This window comes from Struthio camelus, chromosome 11 (assembly GCF_040807025.1).
Source record: "Struthio camelus isolate bStrCam1 chromosome 11, bStrCam1.hap1, whole genome shotgun sequence".
Lineage (NCBI taxonomy): Eukaryota > Metazoa > Chordata > Aves > Struthioniformes > Struthionidae > Struthio > Struthio camelus.
In genome coordinates, this window is record NC_090952.1 from 4943776 (window position 1) to 4960082 (window position 16307).

Here is a 16307-nt window from a genome sequence, read left to right on the forward strand (position 1 = left end):
GGAGGGGGGAGGGTTGAAAAATGTGATCCTCATGAGCCGAAATCCCCATTTTCAGTCCAAAGTCACTCATTTTGCAGAAGAAAAATGTGATGCTCGCACACAGCCTACAATACTCGCAGCGCCCTCACACTGCTTGGGTTCCCCGTGGAGGAGGTGCTTCGCAGAGGGAAATGGAAGGACTGGGAGGCTGCAGGGAGAGGACCAGAGGAGACTTGAGCATGCATGAGGGGAAGAGAGGGGATCTGAGCACAGGCAGAGGGGCAGAGAGCACGTGAGCGTGCCTGGAGAAGGGATCTGAGGGTGCCCAAAGGAGCCTGGAGGATGCCAAGGGGGCAACCGAGGCGGTTGCAAGGCACACGACTGCGCAGCCCAAGAAAGCCAACAGGGACAGAAAGGCTGCCGAGAGCCCCTGGCTTCAACAGCCCAGGAAGGCAGCCCGCTCAGGGCGCCGGTGCCTCTTCCGGAGCCGGAGAGTTGTGTAAGCATGCCCGTGTCTCTGCAGGAGAGCATATTCACGCAGCTCGGGAGGAGAACATCCACCAAAGACAGGTCCATGTGTAGGCAAGCCTTCTGTCACCTTCCTGTCCGTGTGCCTCTGCTCACCCAAGTGCAACGGGAGTGGGACAAAGAAGCGCTCGCTTGCGTGTATGTGGTACAGAGGTGTCCGAAGCCTGGGGGAAGGCCATGGCAAAGTGTCCGAGATGTCAACCTCTCTCTGCTTGGCAGAGCAGAAATTGGCCTCTTCAATGAAAGGAGCAAGAGCTGCTCAGGAAAGAGCTTGTTCACTTGCAAAGGGCACGCTCGGCAGCACCCCCTTCCTACTTGTGCCCTCCGCACGCTGGTGCTACCTGGAAGCATCACCTGGCCAATGCCTCGTCTTTTCCACACATAACCACTCGAGGGGCTTTTTTTTTTTTTTTCCTCAGGAGAGCACTGGGGCGTGTGTGCAGTGCGCGCGTGTGCGTTGAGGTGCCTTTGTGGAGAAGGTGCTGAGCCTTGTTGCTGGGGGAACATGGGGAGGGGGCGAGCAGGAGAGTGCTGGGGAGACGTTGGGAGGGTTTGTGGCTGGCGAGAGCCTCTGCTTCATTAAGGTTACCTGATCGAGGACCAAGGGGCAAGTGAGAAGAAAACTCCACAGAGACCTGAACCTGACAGGCGAGGGAGAACAGACAAGGGCAAAGGCCAAAAGCCTCCAGTCTCTACTTACCTGGCCCTGAGGCCACTACAGGCATAGTCTGGGAGAGGGATAACCTGGGCTTTGCAAGTGATGAGGAGTCCTGAGGATTTGGAGTTGTTCACGGGGGGACCCGTGCAGAACGGAGTAAGCAATGTGTGGGGCAGGGGATCAAGGAGGAAGAAAGAGGGGGAATGGGATGGAGGGGTGCAAGAGGGGCCTCTGAACAGCACTGCGAGGCTTCTGAAGGAGCAACAATAGCAAAACAGCCAGGAAGACACCTTCAAAGGATTGACATGAGCTTTATTCATATATTCTAGACGCCCCTTTTCTGAGTTTCACGTTACTGAGCACGGGAGAAGTTTTCAATTGCTTCCTTCATTTCCTAAAACAAAAAAAAAGAAGATAAAAAATAATAATAGTCACCAACCAAACAAAGACAAGCTAGCTATAAGCTGGAAGACAAACGCAAACCCTCGGTAGCTGAGTTCTTTAGAGAAAATAAAAGGATCTGTAGATGCATACAATTGCTGCTTGGCTCTACTTAGCAAATTACCTCGATTAACTGAGTTTTGTCATTGTCCTGCCGGTGGTGGTAAATACACTGGCTGAGCAGCAGATGGAGTTTCTCGAGGTGGCGTATGCTGCAGTCCTTGGTTGCCTCGCCCACAGCATTCAGCAGCTGCTGAAGAAAAAAGCCAGACAGTAGACATTTACAGTAGCACGAGATCTTCTGAGCAGGCTCTCGATGTGTTCACACACACACAAGAAGGCAGTCCAACACAACTCTCATCCTACTTTCTCGTATCGCTAAATAAAGGAGGAGTGAAACGTCAGGGAACAGACTTAAGCATGGCACCGGATTTCCATGGAGGAAATGAGCTCCTTGGACCTACTTGAGAGAAAGAGCAAGGCTCCAGTTGTGTTAGCTGCATGTTGGCCCTGCCTGCAGCTCCGCTGGCATATTGGAGAGCTCCAGGCTCGGCAGCAGAGCGGGAAGGAAAGGTAGATGAGCGAGCTGCAACCTACCCTGAGCCAGATGTGAGTTTCCTTCTCAGCAGCGGGTGACCATCTCCTCCTCTTCTCTGCCTGGCTCTCCGAGGGCGATGTGGGCCGCCTTCGCTTTCGTCTGCATACAGCTGCACAGAGATAGCAGAAGCAGCAAGCCAAAGCGTTACCTAAGCAGTTCTGTCTTCCAAATCGAGCATCGTCCTCTTACTTGGTGCACAAGGCAAAACAAGACAAAAAGGAAAACAGGAGGGAACTTGCCACCAGGCAGGGGCGTACTGGCATCTGCAGGCACCGCTGGCAATGTGTGCTCCTCTTGCTCCTCCAGCTGCCGCTCTTCCTCCTCCGCCAGCAGTCGAGGCTCAGGTGGGGATGCCACAGGCAGGACTTCCAGTGCGTGGCAACCTTCAGTCAACCAGAACAGGTTAGCCAAGCGATGGCAGTCCGACACAAGCAGAGTACAAAGTCATGCCAGGAAATCAAATACCCAAACACATGCCAAAGAGCTGCTAAGCTACCGATGGCAAAGCTCTATGTGTAGGACAGTTCCCACCTGCTCTCCTTTGTGGTGCAGCAGGTGGAGCAGCTTGGTGGAGAAGCAAGTCCTCAAAAAGCTTTCTCCCTTCCTCCTTGCTGGGTGGCTGGACATTGAAGACTTCTCCATAAAGCTCCGAAAACAAAGCTTGCACCTGAGGCGGGAGGAGAAAAGACAGTGCAGCCCTAAGGCCCCCCGCAGATTCGTGCTCTACTCCAAGCAGGTGAAAACTGTTTTCAGGGAAGCCGAGGAATGCTTTGAATAAGGGGGAGACTAGAACAAGTTTGCTTCTTGGCCTTCACGGCAAGATTGTAGTGGGTCAGCCCGGCACTGGAGGGCGTCTTCTGTAAGGAAGACCTCCAGGATGAAAGCTCAGGGCAGCGAGCCGAGGTTCCAGTGAGGCCAGGGAGGGCACGCACCAGCTCCTAGGTGGCCTGCAGTGGATTGCCTTGCCTTGCCGCCCTTCACTTGGAAGCCTTGTGGCAACTCCCGAGGGAGGAGATGCCAGCAGGGTGCCCTAGAAATAGCAATGTCCAAGTGCTTAGGAGGGCACAGGATTGAGGTACTTCAGGGAGTGATAAATTATCATGAGACTGAGAAAAGCGGGCAAAGCGGTGGCAGAAATACCTCTTCCGGGAGATCTGCATGGCAAACATCCGAAGTAGCGAGCAACAGCACTGGAGCGTAAGGTGGAATGCGCTCTAGCAGTGTGGTGAGCGTAGCTCTCAAGGTGACTCCAGCAGCCTCCCACCAGGCATGGATGTGTGGCATATAAATGATGCTGGGTGCTGTCCTCTGGGCTTCTCGGACCAACTAGTAAGAAGGAAGTTTGGGGAAGACCACTGAAGCGAGTAGCAGCATACCTGTGGTATGCTGAGAGAAAAGAAACCCTTTTCTTTGGCCCCAAACCGGGGTTGCCGTTCAGTCTGCTAAAGAAGGAGGCTGGCGAAAGGGCATGACCAGCAGTCAGGCAGATGCAGAGGCGCCTCCTGGGAGCTAGAGAGCCTGAAGAGGCAAGGGAAACAGCTCTGCGGAGCCCGCTGCCAGCAGCAGCAGCTCTTGCCAGGAAGAGAGGTTTCTCAAGAGCATCTTGGAGCTCCCTGAGCTGCTAGCAACAGCCTTACTGTGCGGCACTTGCAATGGAAAAGATGCTCCTGCACAACATGCTGCTTCTCTGCTGTTCAGTGTACAAGAAAAGGGTTCCTTCAGCACAACATAAACACCACAGAAAGCACAGGAAAGCCAGGCCACCTCCGCTAAGCCCGTGAAGTCTATTAATGCTGTGAGACTGCAGAGAGAAGCGGTACCTGTGTGCATCTTTCTTCAGGTGGCGTGCTGCTAGCAAAGAGAGCCGGCAGGTCCAGCACGTGAACGGCAAACCTCTCCAGCGCGTGTAAGAGTGCAGGCGCCAAGTGAGAAGTTTGCCCGTAGCCGGGCTCTCCAGCTATTAGGAACCTGGGCCGGTGACATGCTGGCTGGCCACAAGCATTGCTAGGAGAAGAGCTGCAAGACAAGCAGTTTGGAAAGAAAGCGATGAGTCAAGACACAGCTGGTGAAGGTGTCTGTCTTTGTCCAGCACACACCAGTCTGCCTGTCTTCCCCGCTGAAGCTCTCACGCTCAGGATGTCCTGAGTTGAGGAGCCTTGAGTTCTCCGCACTGGTCAAGCTTAGGTGAAAGTGGTCAGCTGGTAACGGAGGTGGTGGTCACGAAGGGGCAGAACAAGCCTTCTGGGAAAGCAAATGACGCGGGCTTTGAGAGCCCTTAGCTGTATGTGAGGAAGGGCAAAAGTGGCTAGGCTCAATAACAACATTCCTGTAAGCCCATAGAAATGGGGGCTACTTGCTTGATTCTTGCGTTCCAATTGTTTCATCTGTCCTTGGGTGCTGTCTCCTAGGTTGCAAGTGCAACTCTCCTTGAGGAATAGCGTGCATGAAATTAGGGCAGCATGCCCTAATGTCTGTGGATGTCTTTGGGGGAGGAAAAGGAGGCTGCCCCCTTCAGCTTGATCGGCTGCAGCTCCTTGCTTTCTTACAACTGTAGCACCTAGTTCTATCTCTGTGCTTGCTTCTTGCAGTTTTGGATACCAGACACCCTGGGCAAGGTCTTCTTTCCTCCCTCATCTACCACCCCTCCCACCTGCAACCGCCAAGACACTTGGGAAAGCCCCAGCAATCAATCAGAAGCATTTCACTCAAAAGGTCGCGGGCAGTTTAACAACCTGTTAAAGTGGAGGAAGGTTTCCTTTTGCTGTCCAGAAGGTGATGCCTCCTCACTCTCCATGCAGGCGTTTTCTACAGAAGGATTGGTACCGTGAGAAGGTAAGAGAGGCTTGTTAACTCTCCTGAAGGTCTGCAGCCCTCCCTTGCACTAAGCCAGCTTCTAACTGAGGGCTGAAACCCACTGCCTTGTATGTCTTCACTGCCTGGGCATACACGGAATAATGCCATTTCCCCCAAACTGTCTGCCTTTGCCTAAGCTATGTTTTACTGGTGGCAAAAACTCCTCTTCTCCTTACAGTACAGCTAGAGGACAAGCAGGAAGCCCTTCCGCAGTTCCTGGACACCTAAAGCAGCCAGCAAGGCCACTTCTTTCTGCAGCGGGAGCCCACACTCCCAGTGTGGAAAGGAAGGGAAGAGCACGGCCTAACACTCCCTCATATTGCCTCCTCTTTCAAGCCTTAAATCAGTGCCAAACCCCAGGAAAGATGATGCTGACAACCTCCAGAAGCTGGCTGCTTCAGTGGAGAACGCATAGTTCCCTTGCTGTGAACCGGGAGGAGTTCCCAGCTCTGCCCTCTCTACCGTTCATTCCATTTACCCTCCGCCTGCCGCAAGGGTTTCTTTCTGTTGTTGGCGCAAACTAGCAGGGTTTGCTTTGGGAGAGGCTGACGGCAGTGAACGTAACGGCCCTACCTGGCTGTTGGTGCTTCTGGAGTGCAAGGGCTGCGTGGGGAAATACCCTCTGCACGCCTTTTAGGAGCCTCTCTAGCGTGTTCTGAAGCAGTGGCTTGGAGGCGGGTGGGAGTGGTTGCCCGGGGGAAGCCACGGCCCTCTGTGAAGCTGGTGCAGTCTTCTGCATAGCCAGCACAAAATCGGTTGCAGTGATCTCAATGGAAGCCACGTTGATCTGCAGCTTCTGACTGCTGGTGTAGATGTGGGGATAGTGGCGATGGAGAGCGCAGAGGGCAGCTTCAGCGCAGAGGGCTTGAATGTCGGCCCCACAGTATCCTAATTCAGCAGAGCAGAAGCAAAAGGTCCGTCAGTCTCAGGCAGCTCAGAGGAGCCAAGGACAGGCTTTGCCAAGGGACGCTCCGTTCTGGGAGGCACAGCCTCCCGTGTGGTGAGAGACAAGGGAAGGGAAGGCTCGGGAGCTTGGCTACTGCCTGGCACAAGCTCAGACGCTGTCAGGACCCAGTCAGAGGCAGGAACTCGGAGCGCTTTTTCATCTTACCGACACATGTTTCAGCCAGCTCTTCAAGCAGCGTGTCCGATGGCTTTGGGCTCCAGCCTCTCGTGTGGATCCTGAAAATCTCTTTGCGAGCCTACAAGCCAGATGGTTACATTTGGGCTTGTCTGCAACCTTTTTCTCAGAAACAAAAGAAACATCCGCAAAAGCCCCACTGTCACATTCCCGTACTTGCTTGTCTTCCTCTGCTAAAGTTAAGAAATGTGTGCATTCTAGTAACACACTGCCTGCTTCTCGAAGCTCAGTACTTCCCCAGTAGGTAGGAGGAGTAACTACAGTAGGAGAAACAATAATTCTGACTCAAACCTCTACCCCTGAACGAGCAAACGTCAAGCTGTGCCTATGCTCATCTCCGACCTTTGCCAGAGATTCAGGGAAGTGTTTCCTGTTTCTTTCCTGTTTTCCTGTTTCTTTCCTGTTTTCTTACTGTGTTGTGCATTGTTACGAGCCTTCGATCCAATAATGTGTTTCTCCTTCCTCTCCGCTCCCCACACGCTAACTCAAGAAAAAAGAATCTGGGATAGCCAAGAGGGGGGGGAAAAAAAAAAAAAAAAGAAAAGGAAAGAAAGCACCAAAGCCGGGGCTCCACTTTCTCCTGGAGTTTCTATTTTCTAAAGGAAACAGTTACTTCTGGTTGCTCTGTAGCTCTGTGGTCCCTGCTTGGATGTTGCCAAAGAACTGCAAGCGTCCCAAGCCTTGCCACTAGAAAGCTTCCCCAGTGTTGCATCTGGGCAGTGTCCTTCCCGTCTCCATCCAGCTGCCTGCTCAGACCAGTTACAATGGCAGCTCCCTAAATGCTCCTGGGCGGCTCCCAGGATTCCCAGCGCGGCCACACTCAAGCACAAGCTTTCACCTAAGCTTCTCCCAAGTGGAGGAGTGAGAGCGAGGAGGCAACTTCAGGAGGCAAGGGCCTGGGTGGACTAAGGAACGAAGCCAAGCGCAACCGCTTGGGCGAGGAAGAAAGCCCGTGTGCTCCAGGCTCCGTGAAACTCCTGTTTGCAGCCTCCCTCCCAGTTCTGCTCGGGGAACAGGGAGGTCTCCAGCACGTAGGGCACCTCTTTGCTTCCTCCCTCTCGGAGACAGTGTGTGGCAACAGGGTGTTCTTGTAAAGAGAGGCCTTGGCACCGTAGCAGGAAGGTTGCTGGAAGAGCCTTACCTGTCTGTTTGGCAAGGTGAAAAGGAACTCCCTGTCAAAGCGGCCAGGCCTTCGCAAAGCAGGATCCAGGGAGTCTGGCCTGTTGGTGGCGCCGATGACCACGACCTCGCCTCTGCTGTCTAAGCCATCCATGAGTGCCAGCAGCGTGGTGACAATTGAACTGGCAAGGAAATGTTGTTGGATTGCCTGGTTTAGTAGCTGCTGTTACATGCCGCCCGACTTTCTCCAAAGTCACGTCACTCAAAAAGGATAAGCTTTTCTGGAAGAGCTGTTGATTAGGGAAAGGACTCATGGTAGGCCCCAAACACCGAGGTAAGGCAAGAGAGGCCTTGTCCAGAAACCAAGCTTAGGGACTCGATTTCAACTCTTGTCTTTAAAATCCTGTGAACCTCTGTGTCATGGTACTAGAGGAGTTCAGAAGAAGTGCGTGTGTCATCTCCAGGGGACCAGCTGGGTCTTTTTCCCTCGGGAAAGGAAACGAAGCCGATTACGTGGCAATGCAAGGAAAAGGTGGTACCTGTGAATCTGATCTTGGTGACTGGAGCGCACAGGAGCCAGACCGTCGATCTCATCGAAGAAAATAATCGAAGGCCGCTTCTCATAGGCCTGGAAGGGAAGCACAGATGCAGGGCTACTGAGTGTATGTAAAACACAGCCCTACTCAGCAAGAACACGCAGGATGATCCTTGTGGCTGCAAAGGCACGGAGCCTGTGCTGGCCCCAACCCATCTGCAAGGTTTCCAGCCCTTCAGGCCAAGCCGGACGGCACGGGAGAAGGGAACACTGATGTTCCCATGTCAACAGGAGACACGGCCAAACTAGGCAGGAGGCCGAGTTCTGCTGACAGACGTCCACCGCGGACAAGTACAGGTACAACTCTGGCCCAACCTATTTCCTCCTTACCTGCTCAAATAAGGAGCGGAGCTGCCGCTCGGATTCTCCGACCCATTGACTGAGGCAGTCGGCACCTTTTCTCACAAAGAAGGCTATTCTCTTGTCTCCCTGCCTACATTCATTTGCGAGCGCTCGAGCCACCAGTGTCTTTCCAGTGCCTGGTGGCCCACAGAACAGACAGCCTCTGCAACATGACAAAAAGAGATGTCCGTAGCTACAATAAAAAGACATGGGAAAGTGCCTGTGGCAACCGCCGTCCTGAAAGCAAAGCAGCCTTCCCGCCTGACCAGAACACTTGCAGTATTAGAGCGCAGGAAGAGCTCCAGTGGGAGGAAAGTCCAGACAGGTGCCAGTGTTCCCAAGAGGCAAGATTTGAGAGCAAACAAAGCCTGTCTTTCTGGTGGAAAAAGTCGGAAGCTCTTTGACTGAGCCTTACAAAGAGAGGGAGGCGGGAAGTCAGCAGGTCTGTCAAACAACAGCTTAGAGGTGACTTGCCGGACCTCGTGCCTTCCCGCTTATAAACTAGTCAAGGGGACTTTTCCAAAACACTCAGAAGCCAACCAGCAGAAGCACTCCCAAAGCCACCTTCTTAAACCAGGAGCCTTCTGCAGCGTCTTCAGCTTTGACAGCCCTGGACAGCAAGCCTTTGACTGCAACAAAGCATTGCTTGTGGTGTGAAAGTAGGTCTAGCCTGGGCGTAAGCCATTTGTAAGGAATTCCTGTTTACTGCCACTGGGCAAACTGTGCCCGGGCAGAAATGTGGAAGCACACAGGTGTGCTGGCACCTGCGCTTCATGTTCTCCGGAGAAGAGCGCAATTAGCATGTTGTAGTTCTAAGGCAGCGTGTGTTACCTGGGGGGTCGGATTTGGAACCGCTCAAAGAACTCGGGGTAAAGCAAGGGAAACAGCACCATCTCCTTTAAAGCGGCAATGTGGTCAGCGAGACCACCGACACCATCAAAGCATACCTAGGGAAACATTCAAGAGGAGACGTGTCAGAGGTCAGAGAAAGCTGCAGCCTAGCCAAAAAAGCCTTCCTCCCAATGTATCCTATGCCAGCCCAAAGGGAAGGTTCAGGATGACCTGGCAGTTCCCCGAGAGTAAACCGTGAAGCACGGGAGCTGTTGACAGCCACAGTCAGGAAGGTTCTCATGAACACTGGAAAGGTCCCCACCGCCTCAGTGAGTTCCCACTCCTCACCGAACTCTCGGTTTGCACTGGGTCCACTTGCGGCAGGCTGGTTCCCGTTTTCCTTCCCTCCGCGTGCTTTCCCTCGCGTTCATCCTTCCCAGAGTGTAGGGGAAGACCCCTGTTGTGCAAGAAGGAGAAAGGGCAAGGGGCTTTCTAAATGAACCTGCAGGTAGAGGGATAGCTGCGCTTTTCCTGTTGCAAGAGAGTGTGGAAGCACTTATACACTGGCATAAACGTGGATGTTGTGAAGCTATATTCATTTCTCAGAGGCAAGAAGAATTTGGTTCGGAGTGGTTTCAGCCCCGACGGAGTGGTTTCAGGCTCAGCGGAGTGGTTTCAGCCCCGACACAGTGGTTTTAGGCTTGGTGGAGTGGTTTTGGCCCCGACGCAGTGGTTTTAGGCTCGGTGGAGTGGTTTCAGCACTGGTGGAGTTGTTTCAGGCTCGGAGGAGTGGTTTCAGCCCCGACGCAGTGGTTTTAGGCTTGGCGCAGTGGTCTTAATGTCGGCGGAGTGGTTTCAGCCCTGACGGGGTGGTTTTAAGGTCAGCCGAGTGATTTTGGCCCCGTCGGAGTTTTTTTAGGCTCGGCAGAGTGGTTTTAGGCCTGACGGAGAGGTTTCAGGCTCGGCGCAGTGGTTGCAGCCCAGACGCACTGGTTTCAGCCCTGACGCACTGTTTTTAGGATTGATGGAGTGGTTTTGGCCCTGACGGAGTTTTTTTGTCCCCGGCAGAGTGGTTTCAGCCCCGATGCAGCGGTTTCAGGCTTGGCAGAGTGATTTTCGCCCTGACGGAGTTGTTTTAGGCTCGGCAGAGTGATTTCGGCCCCGACAGGGTGGTTTCAGGCTCGGCGCAGTGGTTTCAGTCCCGACGCAGTGATTTCAGGCTCGGCGGAGTTTTTTCGGCCCCGACGCAGTGGTTTTAGGCTCGGCGGAGTGGTTTCAACCCCGACGCAGTGGTTTTAGGCTCGGCGGAGTGGTTTCAGCCCCGATGGAGTGGTTTTAGGCTCGGCGCAGTGGTCTTAATGTCGGCGGAGTGGTTTCAGCCCCGACGGAATGGTTTCAGGCTCGGCGGAGTGGTTTCAGCTCCGACGGAGTGGTTTTAGGCTTGATGGAGTGGTTTCAACGTCAGCCGAGTGGTTTTAGCCCTGGCGGAGTGGTTTCAAACCCGATGGAGTGGTTTTTGGCTTGCCGGAGTGGTTTCAGCACTGGTGGAGTGGTTTTGGCCCTGACGGAGTGGTTTTAGGCCTGATGCAGTGGTTTTAGCCCCGACACAGTGGTTTTAGGCTTGGCGGAGCGGTTTCAGCCCCGATGCAGTGGTTTTAGGCTCGGCGGAGTAGTTTCAGCCCCGACGCAGTGGTTTTAGGCTCGGCGGAGTGGTTTCAGCCCCAGCACAGTGGTTTTAGGCTCTGCGGAGTAGTTTTGGCCCTGACGGAGTGGTTTTAGCCCCAGCGGAGTGGTTTTAGGCTTGCCGGAGTTGTTTCAGCCCCGACGGAGTTGTTTTAGGCTCGGTGGAGTGGTTTCAGCCCCGACGGAGTGGTTTTAAGTTCAGCCGAGTGGTTTTGGCCCTCGCGGAGTCGTTTCAGCCCTGACGCACTGGTTTTAGGCTTGATGGAGTGGATTTCCCCCGACGGAGTGGTTTCAGCCCCGACGGAGTGGTTTCGGCCCCGACGGAGTGGTTTTAGGCTTGGCAGAGTGATTTCAACCCCGATGGAGTGGTTTTAGGCTTGGCGCAGTGGTTTTAATGTCGGCGGAGTGGTTTTGGCCCTGGTGCAGTGGTTTTCAGCGTGACGCAGTGCTTTTCAGCCTGACGGAGTGGTTTCAGCCCCGACGGAGTGGTTTTGGTCTTGGCACAGTGCTTTCCGCCCCGACGCATTGGCTTTAGGCTCAGCGGAGTGGTTTTAGGCTCGGCGCAGTGGTTTCAGCCCTGACGGAGTGGTTTTAGCCTCAGCGGAGTGGTTTTGGTCCTGACGGAGTGGTTTTAGCTTTGGCAGAGTGGTTTCAGCCCCGACGCAGTGGTTTCAGGCTTGGCGGAGTGGTTTCAGCCCCGACGCAGTGGTTTCAGCCCTGACGCAGTGGTTTTAGGCTTGATGGAGTGGTTTTGGCCCTGACGGAGTTGTTTTGTCCCCAGCAGAGTGGTTTCAGCCCCGACGCAGCGGTTTTGGCCCTGGCGGAGCAGTTTCTGCCCTGACGGAGTGGTTTCAGCACTGGTGGAGTGGTTTTGGCTCCGACGCAGTGGTTTTATGCTCGGCGGAGTGGTTTCAGCCCCGACGCAGTGGTTTTAGGCTTGGCGCAGTGGTTTTAATGTCGGCGGAGTGGTTTTGGCCCTGGTGGAACGCTTTCAGCCCCGACTGATTGGTTTTGGCCCTGGTGGAGTGGTTTTCGGCCTGACAGTGCTTTTCAGCCTGACGGAGTGGTTTCTGCCCCGACGCAGCGGTTTTGGCCCTGGCGGAGCAGTTTCTGCCCTGACGGAGTTATTTCAGCAGTGGTGGAGTGGTTTTGGCCCCGAAGCAGTGGTTTTAGGCTCGGCGGAGTGATTTCAGCCCCGACGGGGTGGATTCAGGCTCGGCGGAGTGGTTTCAGCCCCGACGCAGTGGTTTTAGGCTCGGCGGAGTGATTTCAGCCCCGACAGGGTGGATTCAGGCTCGGCGGAGTGGTTTCAGCCCCGACGCAGTGGTTTTAGGCTCGGCGGAGTGCTTTTCAGCCCCGATGGAGTGGTTTTAGGCTTGGCGCAGTGTTTTTAATGTCGGCGGAGTGGTTTTGGCCCTGGTGGAACGCTTTCAGCCCCGACTGATTGGTTTTGGCCCTGGTGGAGTGGTTTTCGGCCTGACACAGTGCTTTTCAGCCTGACGGAGTGGTTTCTGCCCCGACGGAGTGGTTTTGGTCCTGGCACAGTGGTTTCAGCACCGACGCAGTGGCTTTAGGCTCGGCGGAGTGGTTTTAGGCCTGACGCAGTGGTTTTCGCCCTGGCCGGTCAGTTTTAGCCCTGACGGAGTGCTTTTCGGCTTGGTGGAGTGGTTTTGGCCCTGAGGGAGTTGTTTTAGGCTCGGCAGAGTGGTTTCAGCCCCGACAAAGTGTTTTTACGCTCGGCGGAGTGTTTTTAGGCTCGGCACAGTACTTTCGGCCCCGACGGTGTGGTTTCGGCCCCGACGGAGCGGTTTTCAGGCTTGGCAGAGTGGTTTTAAGGTCAGCCGAGTGGTTTTGGCGCTGGCGGAGTGGTTTTAATGTCAGCCGAGTGGTTTTGGCGCTGGTGGAGTGGTTTCAGCCCCGACACAGTGGTTTTAGGCTTGATGGAGTGGTTTCAACGTCAGCCGAGGGGTTTTGGCCCTGGCGGAGTGGTTTCAGCCCCGACGCAGCGGTTTTGGTCCTGGCACAGTGGTTTCAGCCCCGACGGAGTGGTTTTAGGCTCGGCGGAGTGCTTTCAGCCCCGACACAGTGGTTTCAGGCTTGATGGAGTGGTTTCAACGTCAGGTGAGTGGTTTTGGCCCTGGCGGAGTGGTTTCAGTCCCGATGGAGTGGTTTTAGGCTTGCCGGAGTGGTTTTGGCCCTGACGGAGTGGTTTGAGGCTCGGCGGAGTGGTTGCAGCCCCGACGCAGTGGTTTCAGGCTCGGCGGAGTGGTTTCAGCACTGGTGGAGTGGTTTTGGCCCTGACGGAGTGGTTTTAGTCCTGATGCAGTGGTTTCAGCCCTGACACAGTGGTTTCAGCACCGACGCAGTGGTTTTAGGCTTGATGGAGTGCTTTCAGCCCCGACGCAGTGGTTTTACGCTCGGCGGAGTGGTTTCGGCCCCGACGGGGTGGTTTCAGGGTTAGCGGAGTGGTTTTGGCCCCGACGGAGTAGTTTTAGGCTCGGCGGAGTGGTTTCAGCCCCGACGCAGTGGTTTCAGGCTTGGCGGAGTGGTTTCAGCCCCGACGCAGTGGTTTCAGCCCTGACGCAGTGGTTTTAGGCTTGATGGAGTGGTTTTGGCCCTGACGGAGTCGTTTTGTCCCCAGCAGAGTGGTTTCAGCCCCGACGCAGCGGTTTTGGCCCTGGCGGAGCAGTTTCTGCCCTGACGGAGTTGTTTCAGCAGTGGTGGAGTGGTTTCGGCCCCGACGCAGTGGTTTTAGGCTCGGCGGAGTGGTTTTAGGCCTGACGCAGTGGTTTTCGGCTCGGCGGAGTGGTTTCAGCCCCGACGCAGTGGTTTTAGGCTTGGCGCAGTGGTTTTAATGTCGGCGGAGTGGTTTTGGCCCTGGTGGAACGCTTTCAGCCCCGACTGATTGGTTTTGGCCCTGGTGGAGTGGTTTTCGGCCTGACACAGTGCTTTTCAGCCTGACGGAGTGGTTTCTGCCCCGACGGAGTGGTTTTGGTCCTGGCACAGTGGTTTCCGCCCCGACGCAGTGGCTTTAGGCTCGGCGGAGTGGTTTTAGGCCTGACGCAGTGGTTTTCGCCCTGGCCGGTCAGTTTTAGCCCTGACGGAGTGCTTTTCGGCTTGGTGGAGTGGTTTTGGCCCTGAGGGAGTTGTTTTAGGCTCGGCAGAGTGGTTTCAGCCCCGACAAAGTGTTTTTACGCTCGGCGGAGTGTTTTTAGGCTCGGCACAGTACTTTCGGCCCCGACGGAGTGGTTTTTCAGGCTTGGCAGAGTGGTTTTAAGGTCAGCCGAGTGGTTTTGGCGCTGGCGGAGTGGTTTTAATGTCAGCCGAGTGGTTTTGGCGCTGGCGGAGTGGTTTCAGCCCCGACACAGTGGTTTTGGCCCTGGCGGAATGGTTTCAGCCCCGACGCAGTGGTTTTAGGCCCTGGCAGAGCAGTTTCAGCCCCGGCGGAGTGGTTTGAGCACTGGCAGAGTTGTTTTAGTCTCAGCGGAGTGGTTTTAGGCCTGACACAGTGGTTTCAGGCTCGGTGGTGTGGTTTCAACCCCTTATGGAGTGGTTTCTGCCCTGGTGGAATGCTTTCAGCCCCGACGTAGTCATTTTAGTCTTGATGGAGTGGTTTTCAGCTCAGCCGAGTGGTTTTGGTCTTGGCATAGTGGTTTCAGCGCCGACGGAGTGGGTTTGGCCCTGACAGAGTGGTTTCAGCACTGGTGGAGTGGTTTCAGCCCCGATGGAGTGGTTTTAGGCTCGGCAGAGTGCTTTCGGCCCCGACGCAGTGGTTTCGGCCTCGGCGGAGCGGTTTCCACCCCGACGGAGCGGTTTCGGCCCCGGCGGACTTGTTTTCGGCTTGGCAGAGTGGTTTTGGCCCCAACACAGTGCTTTTGGGCCTCACGTAGTGGTTTTAGGCTTGGTGGAGTGCTCTTCAGCCCCAGCGGAGTGGGTTTCGGCCCCTGTGGAGTGCGTTTCGGCCCCTGCCGCGTTTTCTCCCAAGCCCACCAGGCCTAGCAGTAGGCCGTACCAGGCTGCACCAGCCCCCCAGCCCCCACACCAGGCCACCCTAGCCCACCAGGCCTGGCACCAGGCTGCACCAGCCCCCCAAGTCCTGCACCAGGATGGCCATTCTCCACTCTCCATTCAGCAGGCAACATGGCAATGCAGCTCTACAGCCCAACACGTCCCACACCCAGCCACAGCCTCTTCCTCTTCGTCCCACCTCACCTCAAGCCACCTCTGCCCTCAACGGCCCTGCCAGCACCAGCACCTCCAGCGCCGCCTCCGCCTCTCCGGCACCCGCTCTCCACAGGCTCCACAGGCCACCTTTCCCCCTCCAAGCGCTCCGCTTCACCACACCGCCTGCCAAAACCAAGCACAAGGCCACGCGCAGCTTTCCTAGGGACCCTCTCACACGGCCGGGCCTTTCCGTGGACAGCAGCCCCCCGACCCGCGCCTCCTCCAGCCTCGCCGCCCTCGCCAACACCCTGCCTCGCGCAGCCCACCCCCTCGGGCCTCGCGGGACACCGCAGCGCCTCGGGGGCAGCGCTCCTCCGCAACGCACCCTCCCGCCTCAGTTGGCGGGATCCTGCGCAGAGCCCAACCTGCTCCCAGCACTTGGCCTCCGGCACCAGCCGCTCCAGGCCCGCGCGAGCCACCGCCGCTTCCTGCCTGCCCTGCCCGCAGCCCCTGCCCTGCCCGCGCACGGCGCCTGTCCTCCCCGCTGCCCTCTGCCGCCAGCGACAGCCGACCGGGCGGCGACAGGCGGGAGGACGGGAGGACAGCGAGGGGGACACTGAGGGGGGACAGTGGGGACCGCGTCCCTGGCGCCGGCAGCCCCAGCCCCGCCGCCCGCCCGCCCGCTCGCTCGCTCGGCGGCGCCCACGGCCGCCGGACGCCATCTCCGGCCTCTCTCCGCTCCCTCCCGCCCTCCGCCCGGGCCGCCGCGGGGATTGGCCGGCCGGGCCAGCTGCCTCTCGGCCATTGGAGGGCGCCTGCGCGCCGCCCGCCGCTGATTGGCGCCCCGCTCCCGCCTCTGGCCGGGGGGGAGGGTGTGGTCGGTGGCGGGGTGGCTGGCTGTGTGGTGGCGCCTGGCGGCGGCGGCAAAGATGGCGGAGCGGAAGGGGAGGGCTCCCTGCCCCGTCCTGCCCCGTGGCGCGGCGCAGTTGGAGAGCGGCAGGCTGCGGGACACGCAGTGGGTCGTGGCGCAGCCGGGCGGGCAGGGCTCGGGGGCGGCGGGGGGGCCGGGCCGGGCCTGAGGGCGGTAGCGGCAGGGGAAGGGGGCGGGGGGCGGCGAAGGGGCTTTTCGGGGGCCGAAGGGCGGCGGCGCCTGCGCCGGGGCCGCCGGCGGGAGGCTGCGCGAAGGTGCTGGTGGCTGCGAGGCGCGGCCAGCTCGGGGCAGGGCTGGTGCTGGTGCTGGGAGGCGGCGGGGGTCGGTGCCGGGCGGGCCGGGGAGGGTTTGCGGCGGCCGGTCGGCTGGGGCCGGGGCCGGGGCCGAGCAGGGCTTCGGTGTCGCCCGGCGCCCAGCTGCGTCGCCGCTGGACGGGGGAGTGTT

The 16307-nt window shown here is 57.0% G+C and overlaps 1 protein-coding gene across 1 annotated transcript; it reads right to left on the minus strand.

The window, feature by feature from the left end:
• Window positions 1–1963: 1963 nt before the first annotated feature.
• On the minus strand, window positions 1964–14598 carry LOC138068795 (ATPase family AAA domain-containing protein 2-like; the record flags this gene model as incomplete). The annotated part of the gene is made up of 14 exons (XM_068957507.1): window positions 1964–1984; window positions 2394–2587; window positions 2736–2871; window positions 3345–3530; window positions 4025–4220; window positions 5206–5240; window positions 5668–5945; window positions 6169–6259; window positions 7340–7499; window positions 7857–7945; window positions 8243–8417; window positions 9086–9201; window positions 9434–9548; window positions 14573–14598. Coding segments are annotated over 14 exons (1818 nt in total), but the record flags the coding sequence as incomplete, so codon positions are not given.
• Window positions 14599–16307: the final 1709 nt, after the last annotated feature.